This window comes from Aethalodelphis obliquidens, unplaced genomic scaffold (assembly GCF_003676395.1).
Source record: "Aethalodelphis obliquidens isolate GAN/ISIS:26980383/991018 unplaced genomic scaffold, ASM367639v1 scaffold72, whole genome shotgun sequence".
Lineage (NCBI taxonomy): Eukaryota > Metazoa > Chordata > Mammalia > Artiodactyla > Delphinidae > Aethalodelphis > Aethalodelphis obliquidens.
Genome location: NW_020838016.1, coordinates 1,583,157 through 1,598,519, shown reverse-complemented (window position 1 = coordinate 1,598,519; position 15,363 = coordinate 1,583,157). Strand labels below are relative to the sequence as shown.

The 15,363-nt window shown below is 45.4% G+C and overlaps 1 protein-coding gene across 1 annotated transcript in view; it reads right to left on the bottom strand.

Moving 5' to 3' along the window:
* Positions 1 to 15,363, bottom strand: part of LOC113612139 (serotransferrin-like) — a 31,354-nt gene that overhangs the window by 15,306 nt on the left and 685 nt on the right. The window contains exons 2-10 of the mRNA XM_027091773.1: positions 13,765 to 13,937; positions 7,730 to 7,838; positions 6,775 to 6,951; positions 5,886 to 6,033; positions 5,032 to 5,087; positions 4,327 to 4,505; positions 3,420 to 3,597; positions 2,057 to 2,211; positions 14 to 104 (exon numbers count right to left, since the gene is read on the bottom strand). Coding sequence (XP_026947574.1) covers positions 14 to 104; positions 2,057 to 2,211; positions 3,420 to 3,597; positions 4,327 to 4,505; positions 5,032 to 5,087; positions 5,886 to 6,033; positions 6,775 to 6,951; positions 7,730 to 7,838; positions 13,765 to 13,937 — 1,266 coding nt within the window. The remainder of the gene's footprint in view (positions 1 to 13; positions 105 to 2,056; positions 2,212 to 3,419; positions 3,598 to 4,326; positions 4,506 to 5,031; positions 5,088 to 5,885; positions 6,034 to 6,774; positions 6,952 to 7,729; positions 7,839 to 13,764; positions 13,938 to 15,363) is intronic.

The following is a 15,363-nucleotide window of genomic DNA, read 5'->3' as shown; positions in this document are numbered from 1 at the left end:
CCCTTCCACTTACTGTAGTTCTCTGCCAGGACAGGTACCAGACCACATTTGCCTGCTATGTAGATGTAGCCTCCATCCAAGCTCATGGCATCAGCTTCTCCTTTCTGCAAAGACACAGCACATCACAGCAGGTGAAAAGAGACCATCTTCTGTCCCACATGCCCTCCAAGCTGTTTCCTTGAAGCAGCCTTGCCAGCACAGGTCATGAAGGCCCAGCGAGACAGAAGCTGCTGGTACTGGACCCCCAAAGGATCAGTCAGGCACACCCAACATAGAAAATAAAATGTACTTCCATTTTCACCAAACCATGATGAACTGATGATCAACTCTGGGTGCTTTGCTTAGTTTCTTCAGAAGGAAAGACCCGCATTCAGTCCCCCTGTCCTCTCATAGGGCACACTGTCCCAGAGACACTCTCACAACACCTTTCTGACACCAAGAATTCTCATTTGTAAGACAAATGAGCGGAGTCAGAGACTCAGGGCTGTGTCTGTGGCACAGAGCGCCTCCTGATGGGGGCCCCAGACCCGAATCTCGGCCACATTGGCTGGGTGCTATTTTGGTGCTTGATCAATACAAGGTGTTTAATGAATGAGTCAAATAAACTCAAATGATCTGTTAGATATAATGATCTAATAGAGCTAATAAGCCCCAAATTTCAGAAATGCTTAAATTCAACAAGACTGCCAAGCTTCCCATTGGGCTTAGAAATATACTTTTGAGGAATATACCCTAAAGGAATAATCAGATATGTGGGAAACTATTTGGGCAAAATGTGTAAGTGGGCAAAAGCATGCAAGTGTGATTCATAATATCAATAAGATAGGACCAAACTTAATGCTCAATAGCAAGGAAATGGCTCGACAAATTGTAGCACATCCACACTCTGGAATAGCTATCAACATTAAGCTATCAACATGTTTTCATAGAAACAACCTAAATGTCCATCGACAGATGAATGGATAAAGAAGATGTGGTACATATATACAATGGAATATTACTCAGCCATAAAAAAGAATGAAATAATGCCATTTGCAGCAACATGGATGGACCTAGAGATTATCATACTAAGTGAAGTGAGTCAGAAAGAGAAAGACAGATACCATATGGTATCACTTATATGTGGAATCTAAAATATGACACAAATGAACTTATCTACAGAACAGAAGCCGACTCACAGACATAGGGAACAGACTTGTGGTTGCCAAGGTGGAGGGGGCTGGGGAAGGAATGGGTTGGGAGTTTGGGGTTAGCAGATGCAAACTGTTATACATAGAACAGATAAACAACAAGGTCCCACTGTATAGCACAGGCAACTGTATTCAACATCCTATAATAAACCGTAAGGGAAAATAAAAATAAAAATTTAAATTTAAAAAAAAGAAAAAAAAATGAAAGTCCCCCATAAACTTGGTCCCCAGATATACCACTGTAAACAGAATAGTGTATATTCTTTCAAAAATAAACTAAAATATATTTTTAAAAATCATGTTTTCAAAGAATGACTTGTGACAAGGGAAAAGCTCCCTAGATAAGATTAGGTGAGAAAAGAGAGTAAATTGTATGAATGATATGAGCCCAGTTAACAGGATTTTCTCTGAGTTATAAGGTTACAATTAGTTTTTATGTATTTTCTTCTTTATATCCTCCAATTTTTCAACATTATCTAAAAGCAAATATGGAATGCTCTTGTGATCAACAAGGCTAAACTTCTACCCGCTTGCACAATAACACGACCCTGTCACACTTGTCTCACTTGCCATGGCACACTGTGGGTTTCGGGCACACCCACACTCAGGTCCAGCCTCCCTAAGCAGACATGGCTCAGATTGCCCTCCACTGGGTGCTAACACTAGGAGGAAACAAGCCCTAAGGAGCCCTTCAGATCCAGAAGCCCAAAGGTCCTGAGGCTCCGGTGGGGCTGGTCTCCCACAGTGAGGGCAAGGTTCCTTGGAACCCGGCTTTTCGTGTCATTCCCAGGAACACTCACTCACCCTTGGGGACAGGTGGGCAACAGTGGCAGGGATGCTGCCCTACAGAGGCAGGAGTGACGTACCATTATCTTGGCGATGCATTCTTCAGTGCTGTCTGCCGATTCACACTCTATTTTCCCTTCACTGCTCACACTCCACGTATCACACTTGGCCTTCTCCTGGTGGTGCACTGCACACCACTTCACCTTCTTGCATTCATCCTTTGAGGCGATCGGGCCTAGGACATAAGGAAGAGAACCAGAGATTAGAAGAGGCCCAGATGTTGCCTGCTGGTTATGCTACTGTCTTCATGAAAATGCTAGGATTTTTCAGCAATACACAAACAGATTCCATTCAAGGAATTAATCTCTTAGAAATCAAAGGTAATAACAGTCTCTTAGTTGGCTTCTTACCATTTAGATTTAACTTAAAATTGTTTCTTATGAGAAGTCAAGTTTCCTCCTGACCCCAAGGCACTCTATCACTTCAGGCTGGGTTTTTTTTTTTTTCCCTCTTTGTTTAGAAATAGCACTTAACCATCTGAGCTGTTGTTATATATTTATTCATTATTTATTGTCTGTTCCCTGCAGGAGAACATAAGCTTGGCCAGGGCTAGGGTCATGCCTGTCTTGTTCTCCATGGCACCCTTAGTGCCTGCCTCATGGTCAGTACAATAAATGTTGGCTGAATAAATGGACACCAACCCAACTTTCAGACCCAGCTCAAGAGGCACTTCCTCAGGGAAGCCTTACCTCAATTCCGGGACCTGTCTTTCTTTGTTTTGCACTCTTCTAGAGCCATGATATTTTGTTCTGGGTTTTTGTTTTTGTTTTCCTTCTGCTGAGGAAATCTCTCATTTTTAATTGATCATTCAATGGAGTGACTATTCCTTCAACATTTGTCTTCCCCACTGGGCTGAAGGTTCCATGACAGCAGAATTTAATATATTTTTGACTCACCATTGTATGCCCAGCACGTTGCACAGTTTATAGATAAGTGGTCAATACATGTCTGTTGAATGAAGGTTCAAACACATCCCCAATGACCCAAGGAAATTCAGAAGCAGGATCGACCTGTCTAAAGCTCCAGCTTCACCATGGCGCATGTTGACCATAGCATTGGCTTCAGATGTGCACATTTGTAGCAATTTCATTCTAGTTGACTTACTTCATGCCAGGCTAACTGGCTTCACAAAGTGGGTAGGGTAGCCTTGATTTATATAAGGGAAACAGTGCTGGTATCAATACAAATCATTTTAAGCATGAATTTCCTTTAATGCCCATTGGTGATGCCATTTAGCATTCATCTAACACTGGGCTGCACAGGCAGGGCAGACAAAGGATTGTTGGGACAGGTGTTCAATACCTGGAAAGACTCTATTGCTGGTGCACACCCTCACCAGTTTTCCAAGCTCCTAGAGCCACACGATCCTTCGCAAACACTTACGTGTATCTTCTCTTAGATTCCGGAGAGCGGTGACATACTCATATCCCAGGTAGAGCCAGGAGTCCATCTTAGGAGGAATCTTTAAAAACCCATTGGCAGAGTCCTTAAACAGCAGGTCCTTCCCATGAGGGGAGCTGAAGAGCTGGAAGCTTTCAGAGGTATCTCTGCCAAAATGTTCCTGTGTGTGGTAAAAACACAGATCTGAATGGCTATAGCAACAAGGGATGCTGCAAAATGGGACCGAAGAAAAATTTAAAACTCAGGAAACTAAATTAAAAAAGTGAAATTTTCAAGATGCCAGGAGAGAGAGCAGTCAGATCTGTTCTTTCCCACCCAGCACCTTCTCCATTCACAGCCCTCTTGGGCCATATAACAAACACCCAATTTCACTGAATGTGTTTCTGTGCCTGTCTCCCTGGCTGGATGACAGCTCACTGAGTGCAAGAAACACATCTCCTTCAGAGGCTGACACTGTGTGGCTGCCTTGATGGACAGATGGACAGATGGGAGGGCTGGATAAGAGAAAGTTGGCTCAGTTCTGGTGTTCTGCTGCTCTAGGGAAGGAAAGCTGGCTGTGTGTGCAGCTCCCTTGCAGTCAGGCTGAAGGACCTTGGAAGAGAGATCATTTCCTTTCCAATGGGAGAGATATGGAATAGAGCAAGAAGGAGCAGCTTCATGTCACTGGTCCAGAACGTAAGGGTCTGACAGATGATAATGCAGGACTAGGCTCTGTGCAACTCCAAGAAGGCTTTGCTGGGTGCTTTCTTACAAATGGATGGTGTGTGGCATGGTCCCCACTGTATCCTGAACACAGAAGGGCTTCTACAGGGGCAAGAAGGGAGTGCAGGAAAATGCCCCAAATCCAAGCAGGAACTGCTAAGCAGGAAAGAGGATGGGGATTCGATACCTGGGCCTGGTTAAGAAGCTCCCAGATCAAGTCCTCCTTGCCGCCCATGCTTCGTGCCACGACAGCGTGGGAAGGGACCCGGGCCAGGTGGCACCTCTCGTACTCGTCCACAGACCCCCGGGTGTTGTCCCTGCAGAGCAGCTCATACTCGTCCCTGTCAGCCTTGTTAGGCAGGTTCTCTGGGGGAGGGAAGCCCACGTGAGCCAACGGCAGGCAGAGCGTGAGGTGTGGTGCCCCTTCCGCTCCCTTGCAAAACCCCACTGAATCATAAACTGTGTGAGCCGAGAAGCCTAGAGTAAACACTGAGCCAGAAGAAAACTGACTTGCTCAGGATCCCACAGCCAATTTACAGGTAAAGCTTCTGATGTCCCGTGCAGGGGTGACTGCCCACACCCCACAAGAGGTCTCATCTCAGCAGGCTGACTACAGGCCAAGGCTGGCCAGACCTCCTCCCAATCCTTTGCTATCGCAACACTGACCAGGAGGAAGGGTCCCAGTGTCTAGGAAGTTGAACGATAGGATGAAGCCCAGGAGTCCAGCCGGGGACCCCACAGACACACGCCTCTGCGCAGGTAAACACCCCAGCAGTGAGAAAGGAGGAACACACTATGCTCATGTCTGACTACTGAGCATGTAGAAGAAGGCAGGAAGAAAAGGAAGGCCTTCTGCTTGAAGGGACCTGCAGATGCTTCTCCTGTCACCTACCAGATACCGTGGTGTGCTTGACAAAGGCCACTTCCCCAGCGTCCTCCATCAGACACCTGTGGGGAGGAGACACATTAGGAGGGTTCCTGCAGGGCTGGCCCTTCTCCTCAGGTTGAGGGTCTGACCACACTGTCCAGCCTTGGGGAAAGGGCAGGGCCTGGGGGAGGCCTCTACGAAGACCCACAGCTGAGGGGGCACCATGGGGCACTGATATCCAGGGTACCATGGAGATAGGGGGGTGAGCTCACAGGAGCTGGAGGACCCTCACCATGTGCCCCAAAGCATCAAAAAGGCACTGAAGATGTTTCAATGAGAAAAGTGTTTTCAAACTTCTGGTGGAGGATAAAGGCATAGTGTCTCTTGAGGGAGGAAAGGTGCCCTTGGCTGGCTCTAAAACTTTAGAGTATAACCAAGGGAGAAGAGGGAGCAAGAAATCAGCCACATGAGCTGCCTGCACAGGGACAGTGAGAGGAGCCAGGAGAGAGGCCAGCGCCTTGAGCGGCCAGCGCTGCTGCAGTGGAGAGCAGAGGGCCCGCCACTGAAGAGCAGCATGGACACTAGGGCTGTGCCCGTCATTTCAGGCTCTGCCTAGTCCAGTGAGAGAACTCTGGGGAAACGGAAAGAGGAGCCCCAGGAGAGGGCTTCCTTGTCAATGTCACATGAAGAGAGTATGCACTGACCCGGCCTGGCGTGGGGAGTCCCAGCTGTGTCACTAAGTCCCTGTGTCACTGAGGTGATTAGGCCCCCTGGTTGCCCCTTTGAAGACTGGGCTCTGCTGTGGGCCAGGGGAGATTTCCAGCCAAGGACATTGGACACTTAGGAGCCCAGATGGAGCAGAAGCCGGTCTCACTCACTTGAAGGCCCCTGAGTAGCCGAAGTACGGTTCATGGTTGGAGCAGGCGCACTTGTCCGTCCCTTTCCCCGCACACAGTTGGCACAGTTTGGGGAAGGCCGACTGATCCACACAGGGGACGCAGCTGCTCGCGAAGAAACTGGCCGCTGCTGCTCAACACAGAGACACAGAAGCACAGGGCGTGAGCCAGCCTGGCCAGAGACACTTACAGCTCCCAGCTTAGGCTCATGATGGGACAGAGAGACCCAGACAAAACCAGCACCCCCAGACCCAGTTTGCCTTTACAAGTGTTCACTCTTCAAGATTAAGGGTTTCCAAAAAGGGGCGAGTTTAACCCCTTTCCTCCCACTTCCCTCCCCAAGAACCAGGCTTGTGCCAGCCACCCTCCAAGACCAGGTCACCGTCAGCCCCCCTCCCTGCCTTGTCAGACTGGAACAGCTCAGAGACAGGTCTCCTCTGGAATCCATGCGTGAGAAATGGAGGACCCGCCTGGAGAGGTGCACGCCAAGTTCATGGCCAGCAGATGGCCACCAGGGAAAGCTCCAGCAGAATGGGAAAAGCGTCAGCCACAGACAGGAAAGCACCCCAGGGAAGTGGACAGTGGGGCCCAGCAACCTTGGTCCTGACTGAAGCCCTCTGTTCCCTTCCCCCGACTCCTCAGGACAACCTCTGGTGGGGTGTCAGGAGCTCAGAGATAAAAGGACTTGTGACAGCCCCTAATGGCTGCTGGTGCAGCAGACCTGCCAGTTTAAAGCTGTTTAACCTCCCACCTCCACTCCCAGAGTCATCACATATCATCACCTGATCATGTTGAGTGACGCCAGTGTGGCCCATGTGGGCATCTGAGGAAGAGATGCCTGCTGAGGCCACTCACCCTCCTGCCTGCTTACCTCTCTGAAGAGACTCCTGTGGCTCAGGCAAGTCCCAGTAAAGTAAGCCCATGGGGATATTCCACCCAGCAGATCTGCCAAGGCCTGTGTGGCAGGACTTCTTGCCTTTGAGCTCTTTCAGACCGAACTCAGTGCCCTTCTTCACCACAGCCACAGCGTAATACTGAGTTTCCGGCTCTGCAAAGGGAGAGCGTGGATGAAAGACTCTCAAACTGGGCCCCAGGGAAGCACTGCTCATCACTACTGGGCTCCTGAGTAGGGAAGGGGAACCCCGAGGTAACGTTTATGTTGTGTTGGCTTCTAAAGAGGGAAGGATCAGAAAAACTTTCCTAGGCTTACATGGGAAAGGAAGGACCACAGAGGAGACATTTGTAACAACCCTCCAGGCAAACCCAGGAGCAAGAAGCCACACGCACACAGGCCCCAATGCTATTGCCTACCCAGGCCTTGCAGGGAGTGTCTGCCTACAACTACCAAGCCAAGCTCCCCTGGAAACTGGAACTGTGGCAACAGAGGCCACAGTCCTGACTTTCTCTAAGTATTTCTGTCCCTCACACAGCCCCAGGGACAGTGGAGTTGCTCTCAGATGAGATGCAAAGCTGTCAGGGCTCCAAGTTCGTGCTCCTGTGTGGTCTCTCCCCTGCGTGTGGCACCTGTGGTTCTTGGAGAGCTGCTCTTTACACATTTAAACCCCAGTGGTTCAGCTCAGATTGCACACAGCCTGCCCAGGAGGTCAGTATCCTGAGCACCAGTCCTCAACCAGCCCAAAGCTCCCAGAGGCCTTGGGTTGTGGCTGTGGTGGTTGATAGGGCCCCTCATTCCCCACTCACTGCCCCCTGGGGCAGGCTCTTCAGTAGCTAATCTCCATTACCTGCCTGAATGAGACAAGACTCAGCATCTACCAGGAGAGAACAAGGGCCACAAACACCTTCCTGGGTCCCCGGGGAGAACTTACTATCTTTCGGACCATGGTACTCTGCCACTACAGGCTTCAGGTTGTAGGGCTTCAGGCCTGCCTCAAATACCAAACCACCATCCAACGTCACAGCATCTGCTTCATTATCCTGGAAGAGAACAGACCAGAGTCTGAGGAAGCCCTTACTTCTGAGCAAGGTCTATCTATAGTTGGGTGGTGCTCCTTGGATCTGGGGCCAGAAGAACACTCAGTTTGGCCAATAGCTAGCTGCACAACACCACAAGCTTCAGTTAACTCTACCTCCCTGGTGAGGGGATTTGGCCACCATATTCCTTAATTCCTGCAAAGAGAAAGAATGGATCGTTTTCCTGTTTTCCCTGGTGAGGAGTCCAGCTGCTAGCCCAGAAAACTATCGTGATTTTTCAAGACTGACCTAAATTACAGAGGCTTTACCAGCAGGCCTCTTGGGGGAAAGCTGCCCGCCAACACCAGACTGGGTGCACAGCCCATGCACCACAGGCTCTGAAGGGGCTGCAGTCAAGGACTCAGGTCCCTCTGCCTGGCCATGCTGTTACACATATTTACATTTCAAGTTCAGGTCCTTTCATTTGGTGACCTCTTTATTTTGGGCCTTCTGCTGAGATCTTCCTCAGATGCCTCTGTGGAGAATTCTCTATGGGGAAGGGGAGCCTTGAAGACATCCTTCTCCACTCTGATTCAGTACTCAGTACTTTTTCTTCCTGTCCTGGGTCCATATAACTACAGGAGTCTTTTGTTCAGGGACGGGTGCTTTCTCTGGCTTTAACTTCTAGCCTATACTCTGAACTGAGTGTTAAATGCTAACTATTACTTCCATTATGGCTGATTGTTCATTTAATCAACTACACAGACACCATTGTCCAACTCAGCTCCATTTTACACATTAAAAAATAGAGGCCCAGAAACTTTAAGTCACCTCCCCAAGCCACATAGCTAGTAAGTCATGGAGCTGGGATTCGAATCCACGTAGTGTGGGTTTATTTCTCCCATTTACTGTTACTTGCTGGGTTTTTGGTTTTCATTTTTAGTTTTTGCTTCCACTAATTCTCATCTTTAAACCAGTAGTTCACTTGGTTCACTATAACCAATATTATAGATACCTTCCCACTAGGTCTAGAATTTATTTTCTCTTGAAGTGAGAAGCACCATCTTTTATATAGGCACTTCATAACATACTTTTATTGCTTTTTTTCTTGCTTCAAATATCTTTAATCGAAATGATTTTTCTTGAAGCCCTTGCTAGTACTCCATAAACAGTTCTTACTATTTATGGATTAAATTACAAGGCAGGGACTATAGCTCTATGATCTATGTCATGTTATAGATAAATAATAAGGTAATAGTATTTCTAAATGAAATAAAATAATAATGTAAACCAAACCATATATTTGTCTAGCTGAAACTTTTCTTTCAATAGTTGGAATTGTTTTTGTTATTTTATTGTAATTAAATAACAACATAAAATTTATCATTTAACCATTTTTAAGAGTACCTTTCAGTGCCATTAAATACATTCACAATGGTGAAGGACTCTTTTATTCCACAAATAGACTCCATATATGAAACAATCTTTATGGTTTTCTTGGTATCTCAAAAGGTAGGTGAAACCTCCAGAGACTGTCCCCACCCACCTCACACACCACAGAATAAAAATAAATGAGTAAACAAATAAGAGCTTATCCTAGAGCAGTGAGGTTGGGGCTTTTTTGGCCCAGACACCAGGATCCTGGGCAGGAATCACTGGGGCCTCAGGGGCTCAGGAACCAAGGAGCCAAGGCCTAACTCATGGAGTCCACAAGAGCAACAGGGATTCTGAAGGGAAACTGAACCAGCAGGGAGGGGCAGGATTAAAGTCAAGCATGACTTCCCAGGTGCAGATAAACAAACCCAAAAGAAGGTAAGCCACAATGCATGGGCATCAGCAGGAACAGCAGACTTGGGCTCTCAAGGGTTGTGGATGTTGGAATGGTCAGAAACAATGGAGAAGAGCTATATATGTGCTTTATTGGAGAAGAGCTATATATGTGCTTTATGCACAAAGTGAAGGCTACAATCACAGAGATAAGCATAGAAAGGAAATTATCAGGAATAAAAAAGAAAAGCTGTTTAAACTGGTACTTCTAGAAGCAAAAAATATAGTTGTTGAAATTAAAAAAAAGTGAATGAATGGGCAACAAGTTGATTAGACGTGTTTAAATTGAGAATTAGGAAACTGGAGGCTATATCTGAAGAATTCATCCCAGATGCTGCCAAAAAAGAGGTGCAGAGACTGAAACTATGAAAGAGGGATTAAAAGATATAGATGCTAGGTTAAGGAAGGCCTAACATGTTTTCTTGGAATCCTAGAATTAAAAAAAAAAAAAAAAAAAAAAGGAACTAAAGAAAAGGCAGTATTTAAAGAGATAATGGCAGCAAATTTTCCAGAACTGGTGAAAAACATGATTCCACAGATCCAACATACTTTAAGCAAGATAAGTAACAAGATTTCTACAACTGGAAATATCATAGCGAATCTATGGAACATCACCAACCAAGGACATGAAATCTCAAAGTCTTCCAGAGAGATGATTGAGGGAATAATAGGATAATATCAGACTTCTCAACGACTACAGTGGAACTCAGGAGACAGTGGAATGGTATTTTTAAATAGTGTAAAAATATCAAACTAGAATTATACATTCAGCAAAATTACCATTCAAGAATAAGGGGGAGATTAAAGCATTTTCAGAGAAAACAAACAAGCAAGCAATGGAGAGAGTTTAACACCAAGATACTGACTCTAAAGTATCACCAAAAGAACACATTTCAAAAGGAAAACTTGTCCCAGAAGGATGGTCTGAAATATAAGAAGGGATAGTAGGGAGTTCCCTGGTGGTCTAGTGGTTGGGATTTAGTGTTTTCACTGCCGCGGCCTGGATTCTATCCCTGGTTGGGGAACTGAGATCTCGCAAGCCACGTAGCTCAGCCAAAAATTTTTTTAAAACTTAAAAAAAATAAAAAGAGAAGGAATGGTAAACAGATGAAATGGCAAAAATGTAAACAAGTCCAAATTTCTCTCTCTGCCTCTCTCTCTCTCCGTCTCCTTCCCTCTTTCTGAACTTTTGGGTGCATACACAAACTTACACATGCACACACTCACACACACACACACATATATAAATATATATTTATATAGTATTTTATGTATACTGCCAACAAATACATGAAGTATCTACATTCCAGGGTTAAAACAAGATAGACATAAAATATCAAATAGTAATATCTACACAGGGAAGAGCAAAGTCTGAGCTACTACATTCCAGAGTTCTTTTGCTGTTTCAGAAGGACATAACGGTCAAGATTATTTTACTATTAACATTTTGTTAAGCTAAAATTGTACAGTAAAAATTTAAGGGAAGTCATTAAAATATATAAATTGTTTAAATTTACTTTCAGTAGGGGGAAAGGTGGAATAAAGGGAAAACAATCCAAATGAACACACATGTACGAACTCCATTTTTAAAAATCAGAAAAGGAAAAATCAGAAATCAGAGGGAAAGCAGGACTAAGAGAAATCAAAAAGTAAATGGCAGAAATAAGCACAAATTTATCCATAATAAAAATAATAATTTGGGCTTCCCAGGTGCCTCAGTGGTTAAGAATCCACCTGCCAATGCAGGGGACACAGGTTCAAGCCCTGGTCTGGGAAGATCCCACATGCCGCGGAGCAACTAAGCCCACGCACCACAACTGCTGAGCCTGCACTCTAGAGCCCGCGAGCCACAACTACTGAGGCCGCGTGCCACAACTACTGAAGCCCACGTGCCTAGAGCCTGTGCTCCTCAACAAGAGAAGCCACCTCAGTGAGAAGCCCATGCACCACAACGAAGAGTAGCCCCTGCTCGCCAAAACTAGAGAGAGCCTGTGCGCAGCAACGAAGACCCAACAAGGCCAACAAAGAAAATAAATAAATAAATAAATTTATTTATTAAAAAAAATAATTTATTAACGGTCTAAATTTACCACATAAAATAAATAAGATTGTCAGATTTCATTAATAAACAAAATCCAGCAATATACAAATTTCAAAAGACACACCTGAAAGATCAGCACACAGAAAGTTGAAAATAAAGGAATGGAAAGAGATATAGGAAGAGGATACTAACCAAAAGAAAGTTGATGTAGTATGTATGCTAATATCAGAAAAATAGAGTTTAGTTAAGAAGTACTGCCAGAGATAGTGATTTTTTCATAATAATAAAATATCAAATTCACCAAGAATGATATGGGTTATGCTCTCATACACTGCTGGTGAGAGTGGAAATTGGAATAACCACATTGGATTTGCTTAAAAACCAAATACATTTGGCATCGTCTTCAAAGTCAAATACTCACATATCCCATGGCACAGAAACTCTGCTCCTACATATATATTAAAGAGAAACTAGTAATTCTTGTGTCCCAGGAGATTTGTATAAAAGTATTCCACAAACACTGATTAGAATAACAAAAAACTGGAAAAAATCCAAATGTCTTATGACCAGAAAAGAAAACATAAATTGTGGTATACTAACACAATGGACTTTTGTAGAGCTCTGAAAATGAATGAACAATAGCTATATTCAACAACATGTGTGAAAACTTAGCATAATATTGAGGAGGGAAAAGCAAGTATGAGAAGACAACACATAGCGATGGCATGTTTATAAAATATTTTAAGAAGCAAAACTGTACAATCATCCACACATACCTATATGTCTTAAATTAAAATAAAAGACAAGAAAGTTTTAGGATTCTGTTTGCACTGGATGGGGAAACACACACTAGTTGTAAGTAGGGCCAGTGGCTTACACTACCCCAAGTGGTGTTGTTCCCATAGAATCCAATGCTGCCACACAGTAGCCCTAGAAATAAGCTATTGGCAGTGATGAAGTTTTGAGAACCTCTGGTGGGTTTGTGGATAATATTATTTTTATATTATTAACATATTTAAAAACAAAGAGGGGTATGCATACACCAAAGCTGAAATTATGTCATAAATCAAGAGTTATAATTAATCCATGATAGTAACTGAGGTTCAATAAACACACACACACACACACACACACACACACACACACACACCAGACCAGTTGTTTATACCAAATCACTGATTCCTTGAGTTAATCATGCTCCATCTGGCTGAGTCTACCTCTCCCACCTCATTCCTCCTTCCAGTCTCCTGCTTGCTCTGCTCCAGTCACCCTACCTTCCCTACAGAAACTCAAACAAGCCCAGCTCTCCTCTGTCTCAGGCCCTTTGCACATGCTATGGTTCACTACCTGGTGTATTCTACCATAGCTTTTGGCAGGCTTACCCATGCTCATCCCTGGGGTCTCAGGTTCATTGCTCCCTCTCAGAGAGATTGTCCCTGACACCCAGGCCAAAGCAGGTTTCCTCTGAAAGTTCTGTTTCTTTCCCTCCATTGTACATGACACAATTTGAAATTTCACATCTACTTGTTTTCATGTCTTTCTTCTCTCCTGACTAGACTGTAAACTCCTCAAAAGTAAGGAGCATGTGTGTTTAAATTCACTACTGCAGCCCCATTGCCCAGCACAGGGTCTGACACACATTCAAATGTGCAGGAACAATGTTAAAGGAGCAAAGAGTATTTTGGAAAACCTAGAAGACAAAAGGATCAGCTATCAACTGCAATCATGACTATGTATTCCTCTTCCCTGTGTGTACCATTCATCTACTTCTTGTGATGCATCAGGAACCTCCAAAATAGTGTTACATGGTCATTCTGATAGCATGTATTCTTGTTTTCTTCTCTGAGTTCAGAGAATTTGGTGGCTCAAAAGAGTCCCCTTTCAGAACATGTTAGATTTTGCTTCAAGACTCATTAAAGGTGACTGCTCGTATTTCCATTTCTAAAGTGATTTTACTAGCACTAGGGGCTGACTGCCCCACACAGCAGCCTCCTACCTGTGAGTACAGAATGATTCCAAAACAACAGGAGAAAGAGAAAGTATGGATTTTCTTCTGCTCTCCTTTAGGCAGCCACGACTTACCATGATGGCCTTGATGCAATCAATGTAGGAGGTCTTCTTCACACAGGAGACAAAAGGACCAGTAGGAGCGAGGACTTTATTCATATTTTCACGGAAACTGGAGCACTTATTGGCCTCATGACTTGAAACGGTGCACCACCTCACAGTTTTCTCTGAGACAGCCAGACACAGCCCTAGGGGAGAGAGGTCAGAGGTCCCTGTGCCAGTGGGAGAGACAGCAGCACCCTCTGGAGGGTCGTGAAGTCTACTTCCCCTCCATCATGTCCACTCCCACTCCTGTCCGTGAACAACAAGGGACAGAGTTTCCACTGCATTCTGAGTCTGGGGACAAGTGACAGGCACCCTAATGTCCTCTTAGTTTCCCACTGACCAGACTGTGCTGGCCAGAGGGATGCCGACTTGACTATCAGCTCTCAATTGGAGACAATAAGCTGCTCCTCTGTGTTCTCTGAGCCTCCTTCATTCACCTCATGACCCGTGGCCTGCCATGGAATACAAGCTTCAGTATACACAGGGGATTTTCAGCTACGTCAAGGTGTTGGCTCAATGCTACAACTCTGGGAAGCCAGCAGGGAAGGAATTACATCATCCAGTAATTACTATCTTTTAGAGATGAGGGAACTGGGCTCAGAGAGTGATGCTTTACCCTAGGTTACCCAGCCTGTTAGTAGCTGAGACTGGCCTAGAAATCAGGTCTCCAGACTTTGATCTCTGCCCAGGGAACAAAAGAAGATAACATTCTGAGTTGTTTTCCATGTGCTTGGCCAGTACATAGGGCTACATGATTGATGAGGCAATAAATTTGCCTGTGATGCTCATCTGTCATCCTCTGTTCCAAGAATAACTAGAAACTCCACATATTCAATGTTTCTCTCTGTTTCCAATGACCCCTCCCTCAATTTTACCATTAGGCTTTTTGGCTGCCACTATGAGAAGCTGAAGCCAGCCATGTCTGTGGCAATTAATCCATGGGGTTGCAGATGTGTTGTCCCCATGATATGAGCACTTGGCACTGTCCGCAAAGCCCTCTGTCATCTCCACTCTGTGGATCAACAGCACAGGGCTGGCTCAAGGAAGCGGATGAATATTCACAATGCACAAAGCAAGAGAGGGGGAGGGAACAGTTCTCCAGGATGGAAAAAGAGGGACCACAGGAAGCCTGTCCCCCAACCACCCTTTATTCCACCTCTGCCCATGGGATATCAAAGGAGGCAACAAGGAGTCAGTGGCAGACTCTCCCAAAAACCACTCCTCCAGGCCCTCCCCAAACTGCCCCTCCTGAGATCCCAAAGGCAGGAATTTGTCCTCAGTCATGCATTTACCTTCCACAGCCCTGTGAGATTCTCTGAGGTTAGGATTGGGGGCTGGGCGGGTAGGCAAAGGCAAGTAAGGTGGGTCGACTCTCAAGGGTTAACTTTTTCAGGAAAGACAAGTAACTAAACACAGAAGGCTCCAAAGGTATTATAGATGCACCACGACTGGCCAGCAAAAGTTAGAGGACAAAGGGGGCCTAACAGTGACAGGCTTCGAAGCACAGATGTGTGCAGCAAAGTCCACTCCACTAGTGCCTCGATCCACAGCCTCATTTACTCTCACGGG